Genomic DNA, 24,985 nt, shown 5'->3' with positions numbered 1-24,985 from the left:
GCTGCCCCATCCCTGGAAGTGTCCAAGGCCAGGCTGAACGAGGCTTGGAGCAACCTGGGATAGTGGAACTTGTCCCTGCCCATGGCAAGAGGGTGGAAATGGGTGAGCTTTGGGGTCCCTTCCAACCCAAGCCATTCCACAATTCTACAACTAAATAGATCCTTTCTGGTCTTTACATATTCTGGGTGATAGAACTATATATTCCATAGAAGCTAAAAGTAGTTCCAAAAATCAAGACAGGTCTGTTACTTCATATGGAAAAAGTGTGTGCTTTTGTTTCTGTTTGGCAAAAAAAGAGTTAATGCCTGATGATGAATCCTTTGTGCTGGGAAGCTCCTGGATTGTGCCATTCTCACTGCTGGCCCAGGTGGGAAACTTCAGGGACTGTTTCTGATTATAAGAAGGATCATGAAAAAGATCATTTTGTTCCAGCGTGGCAGGTCCATTTATATCTCTTCTACTGAAAGGCCTGCAAAAACATTCACATTCTGACAGGAAACAGGCCCCCCTACCTTTTTGTTTTCCAGGAGGAAATGTGAGGAGTCGATGAAAGGAGTTCCTAACTAACATGAAGTGCTGCTCTGGTACTGGCCACAGACTCCCCTGTATCAGTGGCAGCCTCTTGGTCCCTCTTTGCAGAGCACATGGAAAATCAGTTCCTGGTTTGCAGGTAAGACTTGGGCATTTCCTTCTTGCAAAATGTCTGTGAATTAAAATTTCAGCACTAATTTACATTTCCCATTGAAAAGTCAAAGTGAATTTAAGGGGAAGCTGGCAGAAGATGGCAACATTTAGTAAAAGTTTTATGTTTTTAAAGGAAATTGCCTAAAGCAGCCATTTATTTACTTGTTTTAATCACTTTATCTTTCATTAAAAAGAAAGAAAGTTTCCTTGCAGCTATTTCTGCCCTTAACATTTATTCAGGAATAGAGGAGGAGAAAAGAATACTTTTCATTTTGTTAAGTGCTTCCCCAGATTATTCGAATCTTCCAGGTTTCTCTTCTTGGAGATATGGAGAGAGTAGGAGTGAGAAAAGCAATCAGAAATCAACATTTTTGCATGCAAATCTCACAGAACAAAACAGATCTGAAAATCATACTAATTCATACTACAGGATGTAATGCCAAAATACAGGCATGTCTGTCAAAATTTTGAGTGTGTTCCAAATGAAGTGATACCTTGGGATATTTGGAAAGCTGAAATAAATATTTTAAAAAATACACAGTCCTGTGGTAAGGGTAGATAAATGTCTAAAAGCTTTCCTGTGCAGTCCACTGAGTGCAAGCTATCAGGTATTTTAAAATGTATTGAAGTTTTTAAGTGCTGATTATCACAGAGACTAAATAAAACAACACAAGTGCCAAGAGCTGCTTTTCAGGATAGAGGCTTGAAGAGTTACTCACTTACCCTCTTTCTAATAGTTTGATTCTCGTATTCCCCATAACAGACATTTATTTGGAATCCTCCTAATTATAGTTTCCAATGAATAAAATAATGCTTTGGCCTTGCTATTAGATCAACAGGGGTTAACCTGCTTTGGGCTTTTTTATCTTCCACTGAGCTGTGTAGGGTACAAAATATGACACCTGTCAGTTCATTTCCAAACTGGGGCCTAGTTCTGGGAAAACAAACATCATCTGTAATGACTCAAACTCAAAGAATTGAGTTTGAGGCTCTCCCCACTCCACCTAACTGATCTACACTTCATGTGGAAAGAAGGAAATTCCTTGATCTCAATCTTGAAGTGTAAAAACACAGTGTAAAATATTCTTATATATTGAACACCCAGTTTTTATTGCAAACTGTACTTCAATCTAAGTCTCTCAACCTCACTATACAGCCCACTGGGTTTAAATCAACTCCTGTATTGTAATATTTTAAAGCTTTTCTGTATGAAAAGTGTAATGTGGGAAGCAGGGATCAGACTTGGTCCTATTAAGAAAAAAAAATGTGGGAGTTTCAGGTTTCAGACCAGGTACTTGAAAAATCATCTCCCTGTGTGTCAGCTGTGTTTTCTTTCTGACAGGCCTTTTCCTAGCAGAAAACCTTGTATGGACTGCTCAATATTTTTAAAGTTATTAGGGGGAGAACATGATCATAGCTTGAGTGGAGGTTCCAGCCTTCCCCAGTCATAAAGAGTTCATCTGGTTCTAGATCTTTGCAAATAAAATTTAATTAATCTTGCAATCAAAATAGTGTAGGAAGGGGAACAGATCTCCACCTCTGGCTAGAGGTTCGTGTGTTAGCATAAGAAGGCAGATTTCTGCAGTCACCAGATAACTCAAAGTGTTCAGATCCTAGACAGAGCTGTTTCATTGTAGTGAGTATAACAGTCTTCCTGAACAAAGTGAGGTGGAACAAGGTGCTGAGCTTGCTGTTATTCACCAAATCTCAAGGCTGTCTGTGTGGCTTGGTCTGAGGACAAGAGATACAAAGAGGGGACCACAGAAACAAAGAGAGGACCACAGAAACAAGTTCTCTGAATGACTAAAACCAGCCTATCCCTTTTGGGTCTCAAAACCCACCTCCAAATAATTAAGTTAGAGAACAGCAATAATAACTCTTTATAATCTTCTGTCGCTCATTAAATGTCTGCTTTCTTTCAGCAGCTGCCCAGACAGCACCATGGGCATTGTCTGGAGGAGCCCTAGCCCTGGCTCCTGCCCCTGGCAGCACCCCCAGTTTTTCAGGGATGCTCTCTGCAGTGCGGGTGCGGCCCTGGAGCAGAGGGCGGCTCGCTGAGGCCCTGCCACGGGGCCATGGCTGTGCTGCTGGCAGCGGCACAAGCGCTGCTGCTGCTCCTGGGGCTGCCCGGGCACTCCCAGTGCCTCTGCTCGCCCACTGCCTTCTACAAGAACTGCTGGATCCGGCGCTTCCCGGGGCTCCTGCTGGACCTGCGGGAATCGCGGAGGAGGGGAGCGCAGCTGCTGCGGGGCTATGCAGAAACCTCCCCCCAGCAGTGCAGCAGGAGCTGCTGCCTTCTGAGGAACGGTGAGTGCTTGTTGGCAACACACTGAACCCCCCATTTTGGGTAATGTTTATATAAACAGCCCTTCACTTGAAGAAGAAATAGAGGGGGTGGAAGGAGGATCTATAATTTATTTTTTTTCAGGCAGGAAAGCAGAGGCACATTGCAACTGTTGTCCCATGGAAAGGAAATTGATAGTCTGTATTTTTTTCAGAAGACTACACTAGGAGCACACTAAAATCTTAGGATCTGCTTTGCAATTTTAGGTCTTTGTTACAAAGCTTGTAATGCCAATATTAAGAGAGTAACTTAGTTGGCAATACCAGCATTAAGAGATTAACTCCTCAGTGTTCATCCCCGTCTATATTATAGAGAGCAAGCAGTGACGGTGATTCCAGCAGCATTCTCTTCCTGCAGGATGGTATCAGACTAGGACATGGTGAGAGGGAGAGTGGAGGGGACACACAGTGTATCCTTCACTGAAATACAAGAGTATTCTTTTCTCTCTTATTCCGTGTTTATACCATGCAAACCAGGTCACACTAAAGTTATAGCAACAAATAATAGCAGTTATTCAGCTGGCCACCCCTTTTCTCTGGTAAACTCAGGCTCAGAGTAAAAATAAACAAAATCATTCTTTGTCCTAAGCCTTGTACTTTCTCTGTATCACATTGCACTTGTACTCTACAGGAGTGTATTTTAGAAGGATACATGAATTGCATGTTTGTGGTGCCTAAATTTTCAAAACTCTCCAGACTGGAAAGGGGTTGGGATATGGTTTTGGAGGATGAAAGTGAGGTACCACTTACTAAAAAAAGTCAATATAAATTTAGATTATATTTTCAATTCTGAGCAAAAATATGACCTTCACAACCTGACAGTGACATAAATAACTTCCAGCAGCAATCCTGGGAAGAGTCAAATTCTGTCTTAAATAATGTGATGTGAGAAAAATTACATACATTTCAGCAAGGTTGTTCCTATCTCGACAGCAAACTTTTTCTCATATCCCCCCCATGGGGCTGGATACTTACAGAGATAATAAATAGTAACTTGAAATCTCCTTTTTATAATCATGTATAGTCAAACAAAATTTGTTACTATCTTAACTAAAACAGAGACATTAGAGGGCATTTCAAAGGGCTTTAAATCAGTTATTATTTAATGAGATACAGGAGTAGAACTCATATGGCTGTTCTAGTCCAGATGAAAAATAAGAATATAAGTTCTCTTTTGACTGTGTGCTCATTTAGTTTATATGATAAATGAGAGAACCACAGGATCTGGTCTCTCCTCCCACAGGATCTAGGCAAATATAATGAACTTCTGATGTTAAATAACATCATAACATGCAAAATGCAATGGTCATTCTGCTGAGAAGCTCAATTTTGTTCTTTTTGGGTTCCAGTCTCCTGCAATCTAGCAGTGTTCTACCATGGAGCCATTCATGAGAACAGGAACTGCCTGCATGTGTCTTGCCCAGCTTTGGAAAGCTGCATTCTAAAGGCTGGAGTTGATGTCATTTTGTACAACATCACAACAGGTAATTAGTCATTTCATTTATACAGCTGAAAAGAGAGCAGCTCTAAGAAATGTTAAAATGATACCAGGTCAGCTGCTGTGCTAAATGATCTCCTGAAGTAACACACAGTGCTAAAAAACATGAAGACTTATTTCCTTTTTCATTTATATACCGACTTCTGAAAATAATTCCCCCCTTTCTTCCACTCAGAGTGAGAAAGGAGCTTGAAGATATACCCTGCTCTCAAGATTCATGCTCTGGGTACCTCATCAGTGCTGTGCTTGGCCAAAATACTCTCCCAGCTCTGAGAGACTGAGAGAGGAGGCTGCCACTGCTCCATGTGCCCAGACCCAAGCAGTAACAAGGCTGAACATTTATTTTCATTAGGCAAATGCCCTGTGAGCACACAGGTAACACAGACAAACACATAAAGCAAACACACCAATGCAGGGAGCACCAAAAGCCTCATCCTGCTTTTTGTGTTAGTGGAAATATATAAATATGTGTACATACACACACACGTATATACAATGCAAAGTCCCCCAGCAGCTGGGCTGAGATTCTCTCAGTTTGCCCAGTCTGGACCTCAGACTCAACAGTTGCTGCCACTGGGATGTTTGAGCCCCCAGGGTGCTGCCTCCCTCCAGTTGCTGATGCAGACTGTCACACACACAGAGCTTTCCTGGATTTCCATACCCTCACTACCCTTTCCTCACCTTTGGTTCCTTCCGTAAGCATCCCATAGTAAATCGTGTGCAATCCCAAATGCACATCCCTTGCATCCCATAAGGTGTCCCATAACCCAAGGCAGTGACACCTCCAATCCAAAAGGGCGTTATTTGTGCTCCCTGCTTCTGTCTCCATGGATCCTTTTTGTGGCTGTGCAGACAAGCTTTCATCAATAAACTAACATTATCCTAATTCCATAGGGATTGATCCGGATCTTCTCATTTTTGAGAAACTGAAATCCCAAGAGCCAAATGCTTACTCCTCAGCAAGTAAATCTGAGAGGCAGCACAGCACAAAGACCCCTGAGGGGGGAAGATGCCAACATCACAATGCCAGCACATCAGGTTCTCCTCTGCTCCGAGCTCCGCCTGCTGCCATGAGCCGTGGCTTACCAGCAAACACTCCCAGCCCCAGCTGGAGTCTGACAGTGCAGAGAACTGGAGGTACTGCCTATTCCAGGGCAGACACTTCCCCAGCACCCATTGCTTTTGCTAAGAGGACAAGCAGCAGGTCAGTCATCACCAGCTCAGACAGGGTTGCACACTCAGCTTTGAGCCCCAAGCCTGCCCTGGTGTTATCCCACGTGCCCACCCCTCCCCGCCTGAACAGCAGCAAGCAGCACCTCAATGAAACCAAAGGCTACAGCGGCAGGAATTCCACATCAGATAATGAGGTAGCTGCCTGGGAAGCTGCAGCTTTGGGGGTCTGGCTGATTCCTGTTGTCCTTTGCTCCTCTCTCCTCTGCCTGTGCTGTTGCACTGTTGCCCTCACAGCCGGGTGCTCCAGCTGCAAGAGGGGTCACTATAAACCCGTAAGGACAAGAACAACCATGTCCAGAGAGCTCATAAAACATGCTCCTGTCAGGGGTAATCTGTGAAACACCATCCTGCCTCTGGAACACACAGGATTTAAAAAGTGCACCCCATACTCCAGCTTATTTCTCTCACAGAAGCAGTGATAACTTCGTTCAGAATATTTTGGTTATGATTTAATTCTCAGCAGATGAAGCACAACTCCCTGTCTCTTTAGGTAGGAAACACCCACTCACAGCTCCCATTGTTTGAAGCATTTTGGTTCATAATGTGATGCAGATTAATGCCTGACAAACACTGTAACACTTTCCCCCAGGTTCAGTGCAGCTGCAGCGTTGGCATGTCTGTGTGGCAGAGAATTGTTTAACTGGATGAGAAATCCTGCTATAGTTATTTTTGTACTTGTCTATTTGCTACTGAATGAATAAACATCCCACAGAATGCAGGAATACACAGGTGACTTATGAAATGGTCTTTTTGTTTGAAATGGTCAAAATGATCATGTTTTCTGTCAAAGAAAGCCTAAACTTAAACTCAGAGAAACACTTGGTAAAGAACTAGGTCTGTACTTTTGGATGCCTTTCTTCAAGCTGAATACAGCCATTAAAATTCTGCTTGTGTTCACTTTATAGTCTTGAGTGCTGCCAAGAAGGCAATTCAAACTTCAAGACCTTGCAGCACTCCATTCCAAATATAATTTCTCCAGAAAATCTGGGAATATACATGCAATTATTATTGCTACATAATTGCATGTAGTTTTTAGGATACAGAATTTACACACAGATAGCTTCAATATAGATTAGAAAAATTATCTTTTCTTGACCTAAGCATTGCCCTGTTGTTTCAGCTGGATAACGTGTTTCAGTTTTCTTAGCCTAGGGTTTTGCCAAGCATTGCTGACTACTCTGTTATCTTCAGTTACAGAGGCATTCACAGTTTGTGCTAGAATTAGTTGTTTAATACCTGGGATTTTTATTGGAATACCAACTTATTTTTTTGTTTCTGAAGACAGGAGAGTGCACAAAGTAAGATTTGCAGTTTGAGGCAGCACTATGGTAAAGCAATGCCCCTCACTCATTAATTTATAATGCTGCAAAGAATGCATTTTTTATCTAAGTCATGATTTAATCATACATCAAGGATAGGGGAAGATGCTTAAATCCATAATATATATATTTATGATCTACTGCTGAACTTGCAGACACAAAGGCCTGTCTAAGGAACTTAGCTCTTACAGTATCAGTGTGGAAACAAACTGTGAATGTGGGCCATCACCTTTCTACTCTATGCTGTTAAGATATTACTGTTCTCAGACAAATATTACAGAGCTCAGCTGAAAACTGACGGGTTCCATCACATTGCAATCCCTTCCTTACCTGAGACTTGCACTAATTTCATGTCCCCAAGTCCTTAAGTGTCCATTCTTCCAGTTCAGGCTGACCTGTGCCCTGAGTGCCCTACAGAGCATCTGCTGACAGCAAAATCAGTAGTGCCTCCAGTTTTTATAACTCCTCTGTGCTATCAGTCACCCTCCAGAGCAGCTTGAGTCAAGGCAAAAAAGAGGGAAAAGCTTGTCTTACAGAGTAGATACAGTTGTAGGATTTTTTAAAATAGAACAAGCCATAGGTAGTCAAAGATTTGCTTTCAAAAAGGAGGGTTTTCACCTCCCTTCACTCAGAAAAGTAATTCCCTGCCTGCAGCAAGCCACAGGCATTCCTGGTTCCCTGTTTTTTTAATCTCCAGATTAGTGACTGTAGAGTGCCCTTCAGAGCACCCTGATGCTCCACTGAGTCTTACCCTCAATATCGTATCATGCAACTGGGACCTCAGTTCTTACCAGAAAAAGATATAGGAGACAAAATGAAAAATGCTATGTGTCCCACAGGCAAATGCTTCTGGGACAGCAGGGAATTATTAAAGCAAGATTGTGTTCTGAAGAGATTTCTTGGTTTGTTGACAGAGAGAGAGGAAAAAAAAGTTGGCAGAAAAAGGGTTATATGAAGCACAATAGCAGAGCTATTTCATTACAGAATAAGAGAGTCACAAAAAAACCCCACATTTTAGGTATGAGGGAAAGCAAGAAATGGGTAGCAAGATGATTTGTGCAGACAACACATCCCTTTTTAGGCAACTGCCCCTTCATTCCTTCCCTGTGCTTGTAGCATCATTATGCCTGAAAACCGGGGGAAAAAATGTCCACTCTCAGGAATGTTTATATGGGGGATAAAAGGAAAGTTCCCACAGGTGTGCACAGGGGGATGCACACCTCATTTACATTGTAATGTACACGACACATTACTAAATGCTAAAGATGTGTTTATTATTGTGTTGCAGAGCTGCTTTAACCTGTAAGTCTCTTAATCTCTAACTCTTCAGTTTTTAAACTTCAGCACAGGCTTCCAGAGAGATGAATGATGCAAAAGTATTATACAGTAAAATAGAGATGTGTAGTTTACTTCTTAAAAATATGTGCTGTATTTTATATCCTTGAGGTTGGGAAGGCTCCCACAGGGGTTAAGATCCCAGTGTTCCAGGTATTCTGCACAGTCACAGAGAAATACTGTCACCTTCAAACACAAGCAGTTTACAGGCAGAAGCAGAAAAGCAGAGAGGAACATCCAGGAGCTCAAAATAGCATCCAAGCTGCCTTTTGTCCTGCCCACTGCATTACACAAGTTCTGTACTGTAACACAGAAACCATCAGTAAAAATCACAAGTGTAAGTTTGAGTCCCATCCCAACATTGCTCTTGGCCAGTAGGCATCACCTGTTCTTGGGAGAGACACTTGGTGCTCAGCAGACAGTCACCTTAAATCCTGCTTGTGTTACTTGAAACATTCATATGATGTAGGTAAGTTAGGTTTGAACATTTCAGAGAGAGATGGAGAAGCCTGTGCATTTTAGTTTTCCATCAATTAGCTGTGAAGCTAATGAAAAAGTCAGTTTCCCTTGCTGTGCCGTTCTTTCTACCACACATTATTATTGATAAGGTCAAATTGTTGTTTCAGCCATGACTTCCAGAGTTCTGCTTAGGTCCATTCTGTGAAAAGCAAAGGAAAATTGGGAGGTCCTCTGCTGCAGAGGATTTTCTCAGGTGCTCACATGTCCCAAGTACAGAAGGCCAGCTTTGTGGAGAAAAGCAAACTTAGAGGTTTCTTAAGACATTTCAGGGCCTCACTCCTGCCAGCCTTGTCAACACACCACTGGCTCCCCAGGCTGGCTCCTAGGGCAGCCCTTGTGCAGGCACTGACAAAGCTAATTAAGGAAACAGATTTCTCCTGTGCACATACTAGAACCACACTGCCTCTGGAACAGAGCCAGGCACAACTTCAGGCCCCATTCTCTTGAGTCAAACTGCACTTATCTCCTCCGTTGTTTTGGTTTCATGGCTGTTCAGAGAAGATTTGGAATTATACAGATGTTCCCATTTCAAATGGGAATTTTAAACATTACCCTCATTGTCCCTGGATAAAGGAGCAACCTGATAACAGCTGAAACTTTCCCCATATTAAGCTAAAATTTTACATTAATACACATCCAAAAGGAAGGACTACCAAAGAACCAGGTCAGTCAGTGCAAAATTTGGATTACAGAACAAACATTTTCAGTCTTAGTACAGCTCTGGCAAATTCTCATAGGAATTAAAATGCTGCATTAAACTCAGTCTCTCACCATATGAAAACAATCCTGACCTAAGAAGAATCCTTCCTAAACTGACAGTGTTTTGGCAGTGGGAACAGATGCACTCCTTGGCTCTATGTACACACAGAGCACACAGTGAGAAATCCTAGCAGGGAGTGAGTCCAGCACACAGAATGCTGCAGGAATCAATTCCCCTCAGCTTTTAATGTCTTTTTTCTTACACTGCTTCTGCTCAACGAGCTGCTGGCATGGGCAGCTCTTTTATAGGTATGCAGAATCCTTAACTCCCTCTGCCCCTTCTGGAGAATGACTTTCTCTCTAAATTGAAATCTTGCTTTTATACTACCAGGAAGGTAGAATAAAAGTAAGATTTATTTATGTCCTTTCAAGGTTTGGTAGGGTTTTTTTTTTTTCCTTAATTGTGAGAAGGCAATAAAATTGTGATTACAGGTTTTAAATCAATTTCTTTCAATTACAAATTATCAAATATAAGATAAACATCCATATAATCCTTTCTCTGTGCTACATAGGATGCTACAAACTTTTGTCTTTCCTTGAAAAGCCTGAGTACATTCAAGGGAGAAGTCAGCAGGCCTGAGGGTAACAAGGCTCAGTCCATTTCTATTTAGTTACAAACTCACCTCACCAACTCTCATCATTCTTCCTGTCCCAGGTACTCTGGGATCTTCTCAACAACTGCTGGTTCACCTTCCCACTACATCTCATTTTCCACCTTATTTTACTTTACTCCCTTATTTTAAAGACAGGTGCTTTTACATAGGATATTTGTTTGCTCTCACAATAACTGAGAACCTCAACTGTCCAGAGTGCTTCAACACCTCTCCAAGTCAGACTCTTAGGCAACATCATCCTCATTTTACACATAGGCAAAAATCTGAGTGGCATTTGAAAAGCATTTAGAGTTCCTAATTTTCAGACTTTTAATTAATGGAAGTATTAACTAATTTAATTAGTTTTGACATTCTTGCTCTAGGTAAATATCCAAAGAAGTGTGAGAAATCAGAATGTGATTAAGCAGAGGACTGAACTGATCATGCTAACAAAACACAGAATAAAACATTCAAGTTACCAGTATGAATCCAAACATACTTTATTCAAAGGAAAAGATTCATGGACAGGACTTAACTCATCATCAACCTTTTGGCTCAAGTTCTGAATAATTATACATCCATATCATTAGAAACACCACCACAGTAGTTGGACATCTCTGTAATGATCAGGTGTACCTGCAGATCTGCCCTTCTCACGCTTGTATATTCAGTAGTTTCTTCACAGATTCTTTATACTGAGACATGTTACTTTCTGTTTCACCTTCATTTTTAAGCGCAATGACTGAGTTTCTGTAATTTTTAACCACTTCAGATGCCAGCAGCTCCTCCTTAGTGACATTACTGACATTTTCTGAAGCTTTTATTCGAAGCAGTGTGTCCAAGGCATTTTTCTGAGAACAACTGTTTTCCCAGATATATTCTTCCATGTCTTCTTCAGACTTCTCACTCTCCCACTTCTCAGTTTTCTGAAAGAAAATAAATGCACAACCTTAAAAACTACCCAAGAGTGAAATAAAGCAACAATAATTTAAATAACTTGATCTCTCATAATGATTCCCTTTAAATAAAAACTGTGTTCATAGTGGAAGGTATTTCCTCCTTGTTACTCAATCCTGTATGAGCAGGATGAACTCCTTTCTCCCACTCATCAGGTTCTTTCCGTATCTGGCAGATACAACTGGCTGAGTCAGGGTGGGAGAAAAAGCTTATGGACTGTACATAATGAGTAACTAAAAACCTTGCAAAAGTAGTAATTTTAAAGAGGCCTCAACACTGCAGTTGTGGAAGCAGAACTATGTCCCTAGCACAGGGTTCTGGTCTGGCTGCACTGGCTGGTGGGGGGAAAGTGAGACAGTAACGAGTATCCCATGATGTGATTCATGAAGAAAAGCACCACCACCAAATCCATTTCTTCTTCCTGCAAAATACATTGCTCAACAGAATCTCTATCCACAAGGTGCTGATCATTACCCAATCAGTGCTGCAAAATCAGACAGGATCACAAGTAGGGCACTGACTGAAGAGACCATCCCAGTGCCTGTAAATACACTTTTTCTGTATCAATTCTGTCTTTCAACATCTCTCCAGCAGACCTTGAAAGAATCTTTAAGGAATATTTCAAATGCTATTTTTTATTGTACTTTGATAAATACAGATGCTTCAGTGATATATTTGCATTTTTATATATTTGCATTTTTATATATTGCAGGCTGTATGTTTGAGTATTTATAATTTTTTAGTATTTTACTGATGTAACCAGTATGTCATATCTTGATATTACCTCATCTATGTAAGTATCACAATTTGAAGTATTTTGGGTTTAGTTTTGCTATTCATGTTTTTCTTACAATTGTTATAAAATCATGCCTAAATAAAACTTGCATTCCTCTGGAAATATATTCAAAGAAACCTTATAGTAAAGCCTTTACATCACACTGATTTTGTCTTTTCTAAAATCACTTGCCAAAAAGGGCTCTTCAGTAAATTTTTTAGCTGTGCTATGCAGAACCAAAAAAACATCTTGCAAGTCAGGGGAGGAGAGTTTTTTTGTTGCTGTTCAGGGAATGTTTTGTTTGTTTTTTCTTTTCTGGGGAGGTAAGGTGGAGGGTATGTGCTGGTATTGTTTTTCATTCGTTTATTTAAAGGTTATTCTTTCCACTAAGCATCAAGGCTGCTGCAGTCAAGCCACAGTATTCAATAACCTTTAATTAAGCCCCAAGATATTTTTCACCCTGAAACTCTTGTGTGCTTGGATTCCTCTATCTGAATTTCCCAACTGCCGTGTCCTGCACCTGGTAAATGGCATCTCTTGTTTTTTGAGTCTGAGTCCAAATGTTTAGTCAGAAGTAGCAATTCATACTGCTCAAAGGTTCATATGACTGACATTAAACCCTGGACACAATAAAGCACAGGAGTAAAAGGACCTCACTCAGTTTCTGGAGGGGAAAAACAGGAACAAAAGGACATCCTGTAGCCCTGTACTGCTGAAACACTAATGGAACAAGTGGGCACAGTGAAGTGTTCCTTGTCTGCTTGACAAACCCTGCAACCCAGGGTGGAGATTTAGAGTTTTAAATTAACAGCATCATCCTGCTTTACACATCCCCTGGTTATCTGCAGAGTGGCTATCCAAGACACTTTTTCCCCTGAACTCCACCAGAATTTCCAAGCCAAAGCCTCTCTCACAGGGATAGGGTTTCTCAGGGGTAAGGGAATATGGGTATCACTGCTGGTCACTCCCTGGACCAAACCCATGTCTGAAGTTCAAACAAAAGACCCCTGTGAGCCTTTTAAACACCTCTAAGTCACACAGAGACAACAAGGACTAATGACAGTATTACATTTGTCTCTTCAGGAATATCCTTCTCTGTACACAGCAACTCACAGGATTCTGGAGATGTATGCTGATAAACAGATTAAGATTTCCCTACCTCTTGTGAGCATTACAAAGCAAGATTTGAAAGCAACTGTTGAGTATTTCTTTCTTGGAATCTTTCCCAGCAGAATGATGTTGTCAACATGGATTTTAAAATAAAATTTTGACTGTGTGGTGGGAGGTGAGGGGGAAGGCAGGAAGGGATTTGACAGTAGGGGGAGATTTCCAAATCCATTAGTTTTTGCAAACTGTATCCAGTGAAACTTTGATAACTTTTCAACAGAATTTACTGCAAGAGAAAAGTGACTGTAGAATTATATAGGCAATTGGAAACATACTCTAGGTAGACAAGCACAATGAAGCCTAAACAGTGGAAATGTTATACCTGTTGCAGCCTCAGTTTAAAGTGTTATGAATAAAACTAATAAGGGCAACTACATAAAGTTCAAAAATTAGGTCTTTATAACTCAAATTTTAGTAATTTAATCATTTTTGTCCCCTGCAGATTTTACATGTTAGTGAACAGGTTAAAAACTGTTCACCAGTTTTAAAACTGCAGTCTTAAAATGAGAATAAAACTGTGAGAACTGGAATCAAAGTGTGATATTGAGTAACATTTTCCTAGAATCCCCACTTTGTGAACCAGGTTAAAAATAAGAATTCACTAAAAAGGGTTTCCTCATTCTATCACACATAAGACAGAATCTCAGTATTATCCAGCTTGGCTAAAGATGCACTCAGCTGATACTTTCAACCTTTTCCTCTTAAAAACCTTACAATAAGAATCAAAAAAACCCCAAACCAAAACACCAGAAAACAATTTTCCATATAAAGTCAAAGATCTAAACCTATAACTAAAGAGGCATAAAAGGCTATTTTTTCACTTCCTAATGCAAAGATAAAGAATTATTTTTTCAATGCCATAAACAATAAGGATTTATTTCTAAGCAAATCTTTTATGCTAGTTTTAGCCAGTATTTTGGGAGATTTACAAGCTTTTGCAGTGCTTAATCTGAATTCTGAAAGAGTATGAATGCTGAAATAGACTTTGGACAGTGAAGTTGCTTTTTACATGTAAGCCATTAACAAAAAGCTTCACTTTATATGGTATCTTACAGTGCAGAAGAAAGGGAAGAATTTTGGATCTCTTAAGCAGGCATTTCACCATCAATGTGCTTGGGGTTTTTTCTGCCTGTGTAACTTGGCCAATTTTGTTGCTGCAGTGATACAGAAGCTTAAAATTTTCAGTTCCCTGATACTCCTTTTGGGAAAAACATTTGAACTAAAATTTCTCTAGGGGCACACAGAAATCTTGAGGGCAATTAAAAACATGACTCATGTTGGTTAATGTTCTTGTCAATGGTTTGAACAGTTAAATATTTAATGTTGTTTCGCAAAGACCAGGTATTTTAAAAGGATTATTTTTGAGGGGAAGCAAAGTTCCTTAAATGCCAAGTCAAATTTCAAACTCTGTATAGCCTGGAATAAATACACCTATATCTTTGTATTGCATTGAAATAAAAGATGTTCTGTGTGGTACAATAATCTTAGATTTTCAGCTAATAAATGACAACTATGCTAACAGTTTCGAAGTTTCTGGGAACTTTCAATCCTAAGAGGACTTGCCAAAACAATTATGTGCTCATCTCTTTGGATATAATACACTTTGATCTGTACTATTTAATTAACAACTTGGAAATATCAACAGAAGTTTGTAGAAAGGCAAAACCTATTTGTATCATATGAGATTGGATACAGAAATTGTAATTGCTTGGTGATGTGGAATAAGTTAAAAAATCCATTCTGAATAAGCAGAACTGTATTTTTTAGGACACAGAAATGGCACAGGACAGGTAGGACCTCTAGAGGGTCAAGGGAAAATCAGGAGAAATTATCAGGATAAAAATTCCAGCGAGGTACAAACGTGTAACACAAAAGGAGAACAAGCAGAGAAACAAAACCAGAACTCTGCCCCGAAGACTAATACTACATAAGAGATGCTCCCATAATTAATGATGCTCTCATAATTAATGATGCTCTCAAGTTTAGTCTCTGGCTCTGTAACTAAGGAAAGTCGCCATCAGTCTCTTTCAAAACTAAGGACAATATCTATTTTCTCTAGGCTGGAGTAGCTGTATGCATTTTCTGGAAAATCCAGGTTTCTGAAAGGGTCATTTGTATGGTATTTATCTACCTCACTTTGTTTTTGGAAGGCTGACCAGATAAGATTTTGATCTCATCAAGACAGATCAGTGATATTAAAAATCCAAGTCTGATGGTTTTGTGTTCAGTTTATTAGTGTCTATGCCCCACAAGACTTTGCTTCACTCCAACACAGACTGAAAATTGAACAGCCTCAAAAATTGTATTTATGCATCAAAAAGGAGCCTTGTTCCTCCAGCAACAAGAAACATGGAGCTTAAAGACAAGGTATTGCAAAAAGCTTACTACAGTCAGAAATATTACAAAGACAATTCCTGATTCAATCTTTTGCTGGAATGCTCATCCTTTTTGGTTCCAAGAGGTACAAAAAAAAGTGTAACCTTCTTCTCAAAGAATACACAATTCCTGTCGGGAAATCTCCTTCCTTTGATTTTAAATGTTTGAACTCAGAGAATATGGATAAAGCCACTTTAGCTTTACCTTTTCTGGCTCCCATTACTGATGAGGACTCTCTCAGCTGCCCAATTCTGGTGAGCATTTAATGCAATCCATGGTTCAAAACAAAAGACATATTCCAACATTTAGAGACCAGCCTCACTTCAGCCTCAGTCTGCATTACTTGAACCACACTGAGAGAGAAGCCTGTTCTAGGAAGGGAGGGCACAATTATGCCACCCTTCATTGTTCAAAGGTCCCCAAGTCAGGAGCTTCACCCTGAACATCTTCAGTGATACTAAAGGTGCCCAGGGAGCTCCAGCAGGACTTGAGCGCCTCCTCCACCTGCCACTGCAACTCTACAACCCCCATGGCATAACATCCTGAGTGTTCCTAACATGAACTTTGGAATCTTAAGTACCCAGAGACCTGTTTAAGGTTTCAACAGTGGACTCATATCCTTTCCACATATTATAGGCTGAATTACAAGGTAAACTCCCACTATGCAACTGCAAAATTTTGCTGTTACCAAGTATTACTGGCACGACCTAAAGTGGTAAAAATTATGTTTATTTGGAATGGCTTAAAATGACTGCAGTTGAAAAAAAATGAAGATGAAGCCTAAAGAAAAGCTGTATGATGGATTTGAGTGTTATCATTAGTGGTCATGTAAAAATACCCATTCAGCATGCAAACACAGACACTGCATCCCACCAGTGCCTTGCCACTGAAAGCTCTAAAAAGAAATGCAAAAGTAGTTCCCCTGAAATTCAATCAAACTGTACAGCTGCAGGGTTGATAAATTTTAATTCAGCTTCCAGTGCCATGCTGTCTGCCCATTCTTCATTTTTTTCCTTTCCTTGCCTTTCTGTTTCTTACTGTAAGAAGTAGTGGAGAATAGAAAATCCAGGACAACTTTTTAGTAATCTTTCAAGACCCCAGCTTAGCAAGGCTGAATCGAGATCCTTCACTCTCCCTCATCCTGTGTATGTTGAAACACCACATGGAATTGGAGCAATAAAATTTTAATTACTCTTAATATTTTTCCTTACTGGAAAATTGACTTTGTGCTGCATTTACTTCTCATTCCTGCTTCCAGCTCCTGACAGAATTGGACTTTTGAATGATAAACTATTAATCCAAGCTGTGTGAAGAAATCCATCCATGATCTTTTCAACCACTCGAGGGCAGCAAACTCTAACTCTTTAAAAAACACTTGTAGCATAAACACACATCCAGGTTTGGAGTGATGTTACAGAATTCAAGCAGTACCAGCATTTGAAGGCAGCAAAAATACAACTGGTTAAGCTGCTGATTAATAATCCATCAATGTAGCTCACTCTTTCACTGATTAATTCAATCCAGTCATAATCCTGGGGGATAATTTGAAAGGAAGCACAGAAGTAGAAAGAAGAAAAATTCAATTCTTACTAATTGGAGCAAGTCAACCATCTAATTAATACATTCTGAAAGCTAATAAAACACAAATATCTGATTAATAAGCAGACAACTAGTAAACAGGAAGCAAAACATCTCCAAGTATTTTAGAATTAGAAAATAAATGGACCTTTTTAGATTTTGAAGATTTTTTTAGACTTTTAAAATAAGTGAACTCATGGGTCTGATACTGCATTTGTAACTGTAATAAAAGAATGATACATTGCTGGCAACTAAAACATAATTACACTTGAAATTCCATTTCCTGATGTATATCTGCATATAACATTTCCCCCCATACATGCTTCCAATTGACAAAATGCAGTAAAACAGTTATTAAAATAAATCATAGGAGTTCTGCCACATTTAAAGAGATCAGGGGCAAAGTTTTCAGGCTTGAGGGCAGAAGTTACATGGATCCAGCTTTCCTTCACTCAGCAGGAATGGAACACTGCTCTCATCTTTTGATTCAATTCCATCAGCCACATGCATTAACAGTGTGGCACTACTCTGCTGGGAAAGTCATCAAATCCTACAATTAGTTCTGCAAACAGGACTGATGTTACTGCCTAAATGGAAGGCCAGGCCCTGTCTGTCCCCCTCCAATATTAAAGTTCATGTAAATGAAAATAAACCACACACTGTTTGCTCATGGTTTACAAAATGGATCCAAACTATCTTTCAGTAAGTTATTAAAAGGCATTATCCCTGATCAGGGGGGAAAAAAACATGCCACAAAATAAAACATGTCACCCAAAATAAAATCCCATGTCTCAGGAAACCATTAATTTTTCATGGGAATCAAAGACAATTACAACTGATTGACAGCGTCATCAAATATTAACGTGGAGGATGAAAGGTAATAAAAGTGCAAGAGACTTGTGCATATTCAATACACACTGAACACTCCCATATCAATATTGCATAGCCCTGTCTGCCAGCACTAATTAAAGCTGGAGCCCAGCACAGCCGTGGTGTTTGTCTGAAGTTATTAAAGTGAGCACTGTCTAGCTCTCTTGTCATTGCTTAATACTGGAAACTAGTCTGCCATTAATTTAAGATTTGTAATGCAATGTGATGCTGTTGGGGAGAAAAACATCCATGGGTACTTAAAATCTCCAGCAAATGTTATCTTTCACCACTGATTTAATTTGATGCACTCTAAAATTACAAAATTATCCTTCAAGGCAAGTGCCACTGAAAGGGAAATGTATCTCATTCTCCTTAGGATGTTCTTAACATCAGCACTGCAGTGATCAACATCAAGAACAATTAATCAAAAATGCTACATACAGACATTTCCTACTCTAGAACAACTGAAAACAGTAAGTATCAGTTTTAGCAGTGGATAAAGTACAACTTCTGTAAGTGTGACATATGGAGATGGTGCAGGCTTTGTCTGTCTCAAACAATGGGATAATGACATGGGACATTTGAACAAAGCTCAGTCATCCAAAAACATTACTATGGATTTCCAACAACAACAATTTCAGTTCAGACTGCTCATTTGTTTTCTGTAAAAAATGCCTGTAAATTGTTGAAGGGCACCAACACCACCACAAAAATACAGCAGAGAAGTGTGAGGAATTCCCTGTGAAAGGAACATCTGTAGTCAGCAAGTAGGAAGGCTCCCCTTTTCTGAGCAAGAGGGAGCTTGAGACAAGGTATGTGAGAGAGCATTTAAGAAGAACACTTCCAAATGACAGCCATGGTTTACTGCAGCCCAGGAAGAGCCCAAGAAAAGACATACTCTTATTAACAGACAGGAGTTTGGAATCCTGTAAAATGTTCTCTTGGCTGAATTTGAGGAAAAGTAAGTTGGAAGAGAATAGAATTGTAAGGTCATTTACTTTAAAATATGACAGAGAGCACATTTAGAGAGTCCACACACAACTGCTTACCCAGGATTCGTGGTACAGAACTGTGAGCAGGTGCATGCCATAGTCATAGTTCTGTCTTCTTAGGGGACACCTGGAAATGCAGAAACATTTTTCTGAACAAAAGGTTAAAACCTACCATCACATTTTCTACTGTGTAATGTAGGGAATCTTAGGAAATGAGTGGTTGATTCCTGTGTACTTCTCAGTTACACACAACCAAGAATAATATCATGGAGGCTTGAGTAATAAGAACACAGGAGAATGGGCAGCTGCAAGGCAGCAGGAAAATATACAACATCCAAGGATTTACAAATCTTCCGGAGACATTAGAAACTTCTTTGCCCCCTGTGCCAAAGTGGAATCCTACATACATTAAGTCTGAACTCTTTTAAAATGTGTTTTTAACAGTTAATAGCAGGAGTAGTGTTAATTAAGTCCCATTTTAGCCTTAAATTATAATAATTCACCATGCCAATAACTGGTATTACTGGAAGACATCCAGTCCTTTCTCAGCTGTGGGCACTGCTACAATATTTTTGTCTCCTTCTGGCAGCTCACCTGTCTGTTGTAATTGTGAGCACATCTGTCTCCTGACAGTACCGCTCCCCCACGAGCTTAATGAGCTTCTTCTTTGCATGGTCATCCAAATTCAGGTTAGAAAGTTTAACCTTCAAGAAAAGGAGAAAACAACTTTAATTCCTTGGAAAATCCAAACTTTGAACTCTGGAAGTACTTGACACAGGCAGATCTTCTATCAAGGAGAGCTATTCAGGATGCATATTCAGGATGCAATTTATTCCTGCACAGTATAACTTCCAGAGATGGTTTAAAAAGCTGATTTAGTGCTGATTTGTAGAGGAATTTTTAGCAGAGAGCCTTTCCCATCTTAGCTGCCAGGCCTTTCCCAATCTTCCACTGCAGTTGATGGCAGAGATGATTAGGATGAAGAACTTGCCATCTTCCTGCCTTGGGATAAATCACAAGGGGGAATCAAACCAGTACAGGGTTGCAAACTCTATTTCCTAAAGGGTCTGAACATCTGATGGGGGACAAGACAATGAGTTCTGAAATTCTGTAGGTCTGGAATAGTCCATAATTTGCAGAATTTCTTCGGATTGTGTCACATTGAAGCCTTAACATAAGGCAAGAATAATGTGAGTATTCAAACAATTTATATCTGCACAGTATCCCCACATTCCCACAATGCCTTACAAGTCCCAAGGCCAGTGAATATGAACGGACAGATTTGGTCAGGAACACACAGATGTACTCACTTGTGCGTGATTTTGAATTCCCTCCATTTCTCTCATTTCCTTACAGAAGATCACATTTGCATGTTTGGAAAAGAAAGCCAAGCGTTTAGGGGTTTGAAACAAAGGCTGTTTACCAAAACTACTACTTACTCTTAAGGTCACCACTCTTGCTTTGGGATTCCGAATAGAAGTCCCTGAAGAAACATAATCTACTGTTTCAACTTCAATGGGAAAATGCTGCTCACATTTCTCATCACTGTCCAGAGCACTGGGCCATTCAGTGCAGAAATCTGTACAATAAAGAGAAAAACACTCCTAGTAATATCTGTATATTATATACCTGTACCTCTGGTGTATTTGGCTGGGGTTTTTTGCTTTCAAATGAATTGCAATATGTTTTTAAAAGTACTAGTCTTAGAAACCATACTCATTTAGGCAACAGCAGTGTTTCTGCTAGACTTGCTCCTGTATTGCCATGTCTCCCTTTGTACTGGCTACCCCAAAACAGGACACAGCACTGCAGATGCAGCCTCACAACTGCCAAACAGGATCATTGAATGGTTTGGGTTGGAAGTGACATTCCTGCTTTGGGGATTTTTTACTAGATCCAGCTGCTCAAAGCCCTGCCCAGCCTGAGCTTGAACACTTCCAGGATGGGGTATCCACAGGTTCACTGGGCAAGCTCTTCCAGTGTCTCACAAAACAGCTTCCTTTGCCTGAGTTCATCAGGTTCCCCTCACAGGTTTGCTGGATGGAAGGATGCTCCTGGTCTCCAGTAGATCCTGTGTCTCCCCAGCAGACCCTGCTCTCACAGAGGGTCTCATATTAAAAGCTCTTTGGTCATTAAATGCAGCCCATAATGGCTACTGACTGAAGCCTGTTCAATCAGAGTTCTCTGAGGCATGAGTCACATTCCTCACTCACCTTCTGTAAAGCATTGAACTATCAACTCATCAGTTCAAGCAAGGTCTCATGCTAAAGTAACATTTCAGTCTTACTCTTGTGCTGACAACCTCCTGAGACTTATCTGCTACCACCTGGATGACTCCTGGCAGCAGCAGGAGAGTAGACAGTAGCAGCCACAGCCAGCTGAATAACCAGCTCCACAAACGTACCATGCCTCACCTCCATCACACACAGTTACATATTGCTTTGTCTGAAAACTTCCAGAGATGGTTTAAAAAGAAAAAATCCAATCAACTAAACAAACAAACAAACAAACAAAAAAACCTCAACCCCCCCTCACCTTTAAGAGCTGCACAGTGCTTCTTAATTGCAGGAGGAGTAAGATGCAAAAAATTGGGGATCTGAAACAGACACATTAAAAGTTACCAAAAGAACAGCTTTTTGCCTGATCAGATGTAAATGAGCATTACTGAAATCTGATTACACTTCTCACATTTGCTAAGGCAGTATAACATGCTTAGGGAAATATTCATTTAAGCAGACTCTTCTCAAGTCTGATTTAGGGAAAGACTTAACTCTGTGACAAAAGTCACAGGCACGATTGCCCTAAAAAGTCTCCTGACATCATTCACTTGTTAATTAACTTTATATTTGTTACCACTTAGAAACTTGAGAGGATTATGTGACTTAATAGCAGAAAGCAGTCTCCAAGACAAACATTCCAATCAAAGCAGTGCAGCCTTAGTGGACAGTGACTTTAAAAGTGACCCCCCAGCCACAGCACATGTTTTACCTTGATAAGCTCTAGGTTGCCTTCTTTTGGTGGAGGCACTCCTCTCTTCACTGGGTAACCCATTCGGATTGGGAGAGGCACAGAGGCAGGTTTGAAGGCAGCTGCTGTTGGGTACACACTGCTCCAGTCCTGATCCACAGCCATCCTCTCTGTCCTGGGAGGTGCAGTCTGATCAAGGGAAAAGGGCACAGGTGGGACAGGAGACACACAGGATATAAGATAAAGCAAGATCTACACATCAAACAATGATTTCAAGAACCAATTCCCATAGCTGGACATTTCAAGACACCTTTACAGCCAAAGTTAGTGCTGATTTGTAGAGGAATTTTTAGCAGAAATCCTTTTTCATTTTAGCTGCCAGGCCCTTCCCAATCTTCCACTGCATTTGATGGCAGAGATGCTTAGGAAGAAGAACTTGCCATCTTCCTGCCTTGGGATAAATCAGGAGGGGGAATCAAACCAGTACAGAGTTGCAAACTCTATTTCCTAAAGGGCTTGAACATGTGATGGGGGACAAGATAATGAGTTCTAAAATTCTGGAATTCTGTAGGTGTGGAACAGTTCATAATTAATAATGCTGAAATTTCTTGCCATAGAAATTCCAGTGTAGGGACAATGTATCAGTACATTGCAGAAATAGCTTATACCCTCCAAAAACTGACCATCATTTCAGTCAAGTGCTCTTAGAAAAAGAAAAGCTTTATGCCAGAAAGCAAGCACCACAAATTCTGTAAACTCAGTCTGAAAACAACATTGACATGCCTGGGTTATTGGAAATGCAACTTTAAGTTACTTTTGAGACCTGCACTACATGGTGCCAGGTGCAAGTTAACCATCAGCTTAGTGCTGTATTTTTGATAACATAGACTGAAAAGGTTACAGAAAGCAGGTGCTGGCCTGGAATGGTCCCAGGGGATTGTTTCACCAGGATTTGACTGAAAAGGGGCTGCTGGGCAAACTGACACAACACACAGCTTAGAAAACTTTCCCAAACACCTGAGCTATCTGTAAATTTCAGTACTTATTGATCTTACAAACTGTGGTGTCCTGCCTCTTCTCCTTACTGAGCCTGAAAGAAGAAAAAACAGAAGAGATTAACAAAAACGTATTTTTAAAATAAATTAATCTACAGTTTTGGGAGCAAAAAATTTAGCATAATTCTGTATGGTTTTTTTTTTTTGGTTTTGTGACAATATCCAGTAATACTCCCCAATCTTTACATGGAAGAAGGGGAAGTTCACATACTCAATACGGAAAATTACAAATTAATTTTGTAAAAGGTAAGACAGAAAAGAACTTGGAGGACAAAAACGAAGGACAAAAATGAAGAACATTTCTGTCTTCATTCCTATGCTCCCTTTCCTCTTTCCCACAGAGAAGTCACAAACCACTTTCCACCAGCAGCACAAGATGGATAAACTTAAGAGTTCCCATTTCCAAAGGGAGAGTGCCATGGCTCCATCCTTTCCTTCTGACAGCAAAGCTTCACACCCTCTTCTGTGCCACTCTGCAGCACAACTAACCCTGCATGAACAGCTCAGACACTGGATTGTTTCTCTTCTAGAACGGGGGGTGGGGAACACCTTGATCCTGCTCCCTGGGCAGTTCCAGAGAAAGTGGAACGGGAAGTGAAAGAGTTTAATCCATTTCAGGTCTGGGATTCTCCTGGCTCTATAGCTCACTGATTTCACCTGGAGCTGTGGTGAGGGATCCCTGGGGATGCATTAAGTCACCAAATACCACTGGATTTTCAAACGAAACACTGATCTTTGCGTGCCTGCCTGCCTTCATTTCCTCAAACTCTAAAACACTTCCAAATCCCACTGTCCAAAAACCACACCAGAATATAATGTGGCCTCAGACATACAAAGGTGAACCTGATGACATTTATTTTCAAAAGTCTGGCTTGAATTCAGAGGTTTCATCGATTATATATATTTAGCATAAAGCAATGACTGAGATTTAAAAAGGGATGTTTGGGTTCTTTTTTATATCATTCATATGTCTTACAACCGTGCCCCATAAAAACTTGCGGATTTCACAGATTATTTATTCCCCTATCTGAGAACTTTATGTCTCTTCATCCATTTCTTGCTATTAAAATCTTAAACCGAACGATACATCCGTTCAGGGTGGTGCAAGAGATAATATTCAGATAATATCTTTATCCCTCGACCCACCTTTTTTGTGGTGCTTTCGCATACAGCCACACGTCACAACAACTTTATTATTCCTGTTACAAATATCTGTAATTTCAGGCCAGGACATGACACCTTCCGCTACTACAGCATCACCAGACATCACTCAGAGGCGCTATCAGCGACCTGCCGTCCCCCAGACGCCCACCGGGAAAAGGCCGGGAAAACCCAGACCCACCGTTCCCACTGGAACTGGCCAGGCACGACCCCAAACGCTTCCCAGGAGCACACACAGCGATGAAATTCCCCTTGGGAACAACCTAACACAGGCTCCGTTCCGTGCAGCCCTGCCCGCCATGCCGGCGGTGCAGCCCGACCGCCCCGGGCACGCCGTGCTCACCTTCCCGAGCCTGCGGCCCTTCCCTGCCGCTCACCGCGGGCGCCGACGACAAAGCGGCGCGTCCCCATCGAGGCGTGACCGGGGCCCCGCCGGCGGCCCGGGACAGCACGGCCTGGGACAGCAGAGCCTGGGACAGCAGGGCCCCGCCGCTCAGCCCGGCCCGGCAGCACCGCCCGGCCCGCGCCGCCATCCCGGGCCCGCCGCGCTCCTCCCGCGGCCCCGCCCGGCGCGACGGCGGCCGGCTCGGGCCCGGCCCCGCACGGGCGAACGCGGCAGCGCCGCCCTCACGGAGCCCCGTGGGGCCGCTCTGACCCAGGGGGAGCTGCAGGCGGCCGGGGCCCTGTCCCTGAGCGCTGCTGTGGAGCCCTGAGCTGGGAATATCCCGCGCTGGAAAAGTGTCCTGGCCCTGCACAGACACCCCGACAGTCCCTGCACAGACACCCCAACATCCCCCCCTGTGC

The 24,985-nt window shown here is 41.2% G+C and overlaps 2 protein-coding genes across 4 annotated transcripts; one reads left to right on the top strand and one right to left on the bottom strand.

Annotated features, from left to right (window-relative positions):
* Positions 1–435: 435 nt before the first annotated feature.
* MANSC4 (MANSC domain containing 4) lies at positions 436–6,480 on the top strand. 2 transcript variants are annotated; one of them, XM_030960543.1, is made up of 4 exons: positions 436–670; positions 2,610–2,991; positions 4,377–4,511; positions 5,420–6,480. In XM_030960543.1, exons 2-4 carry the CDS (start codon positions 2,760–2,762, stop codon positions 6,094–6,096), a joined length of 1,044 nt encoding a protein of 347 aa, XP_030816403.1. In that variant the 5' UTR covers positions 436–670; positions 2,610–2,759; the 3' UTR covers positions 6,097–6,480. The 2 variants fall into 2 exon arrangements, with proteins under 2 accessions (XP_030816403.1, XP_030816402.1); XM_030960542.1 differs by having other exon boundaries at positions 2,607–2,991.
* A 4,281-nt stretch (positions 6,481–10,761) lies between these two features.
* Positions 10,762–24,731, bottom strand: MRPS35 (mitochondrial ribosomal protein S35). Of its 2 annotated transcripts, none has more exons than XM_030960540.1 (8): positions 24,525–24,731; positions 23,021–23,055; positions 21,987–22,154; positions 21,534–21,594; positions 20,438–20,577; positions 19,593–19,702; positions 19,056–19,125; positions 10,762–11,209 (listed from the first exon to the last, which is right to left on the bottom strand). In XM_030960540.1, the coding sequence occupies exons 1-8, from the start codon at positions 24,712–24,714 to the stop codon at positions 10,937–10,939; spliced, it is 1,047 nt and encodes a 348-aa protein (XP_030816400.1). In that variant the 5' UTR covers positions 24,715–24,731; the 3' UTR covers positions 10,762–10,936. The 2 variants fall into 2 exon arrangements, with proteins under 2 accessions (XP_030816400.1, XP_030816401.1); XM_030960541.1 differs by having other exon boundaries at positions 24,559–24,724.
* Between the last annotated feature and the right edge of the window lie 254 nt (positions 24,732–24,985).

Source organism: Camarhynchus parvulus, chromosome 1A (assembly GCF_901933205.1).
Source record: "Camarhynchus parvulus chromosome 1A, STF_HiC, whole genome shotgun sequence".
Taxonomy (NCBI): domain Eukaryota; kingdom Metazoa; phylum Chordata; class Aves; order Passeriformes; family Thraupidae; genus Camarhynchus; species Camarhynchus parvulus.
This window is presented reverse-complemented; position numbering and strand designations above follow the sequence as displayed.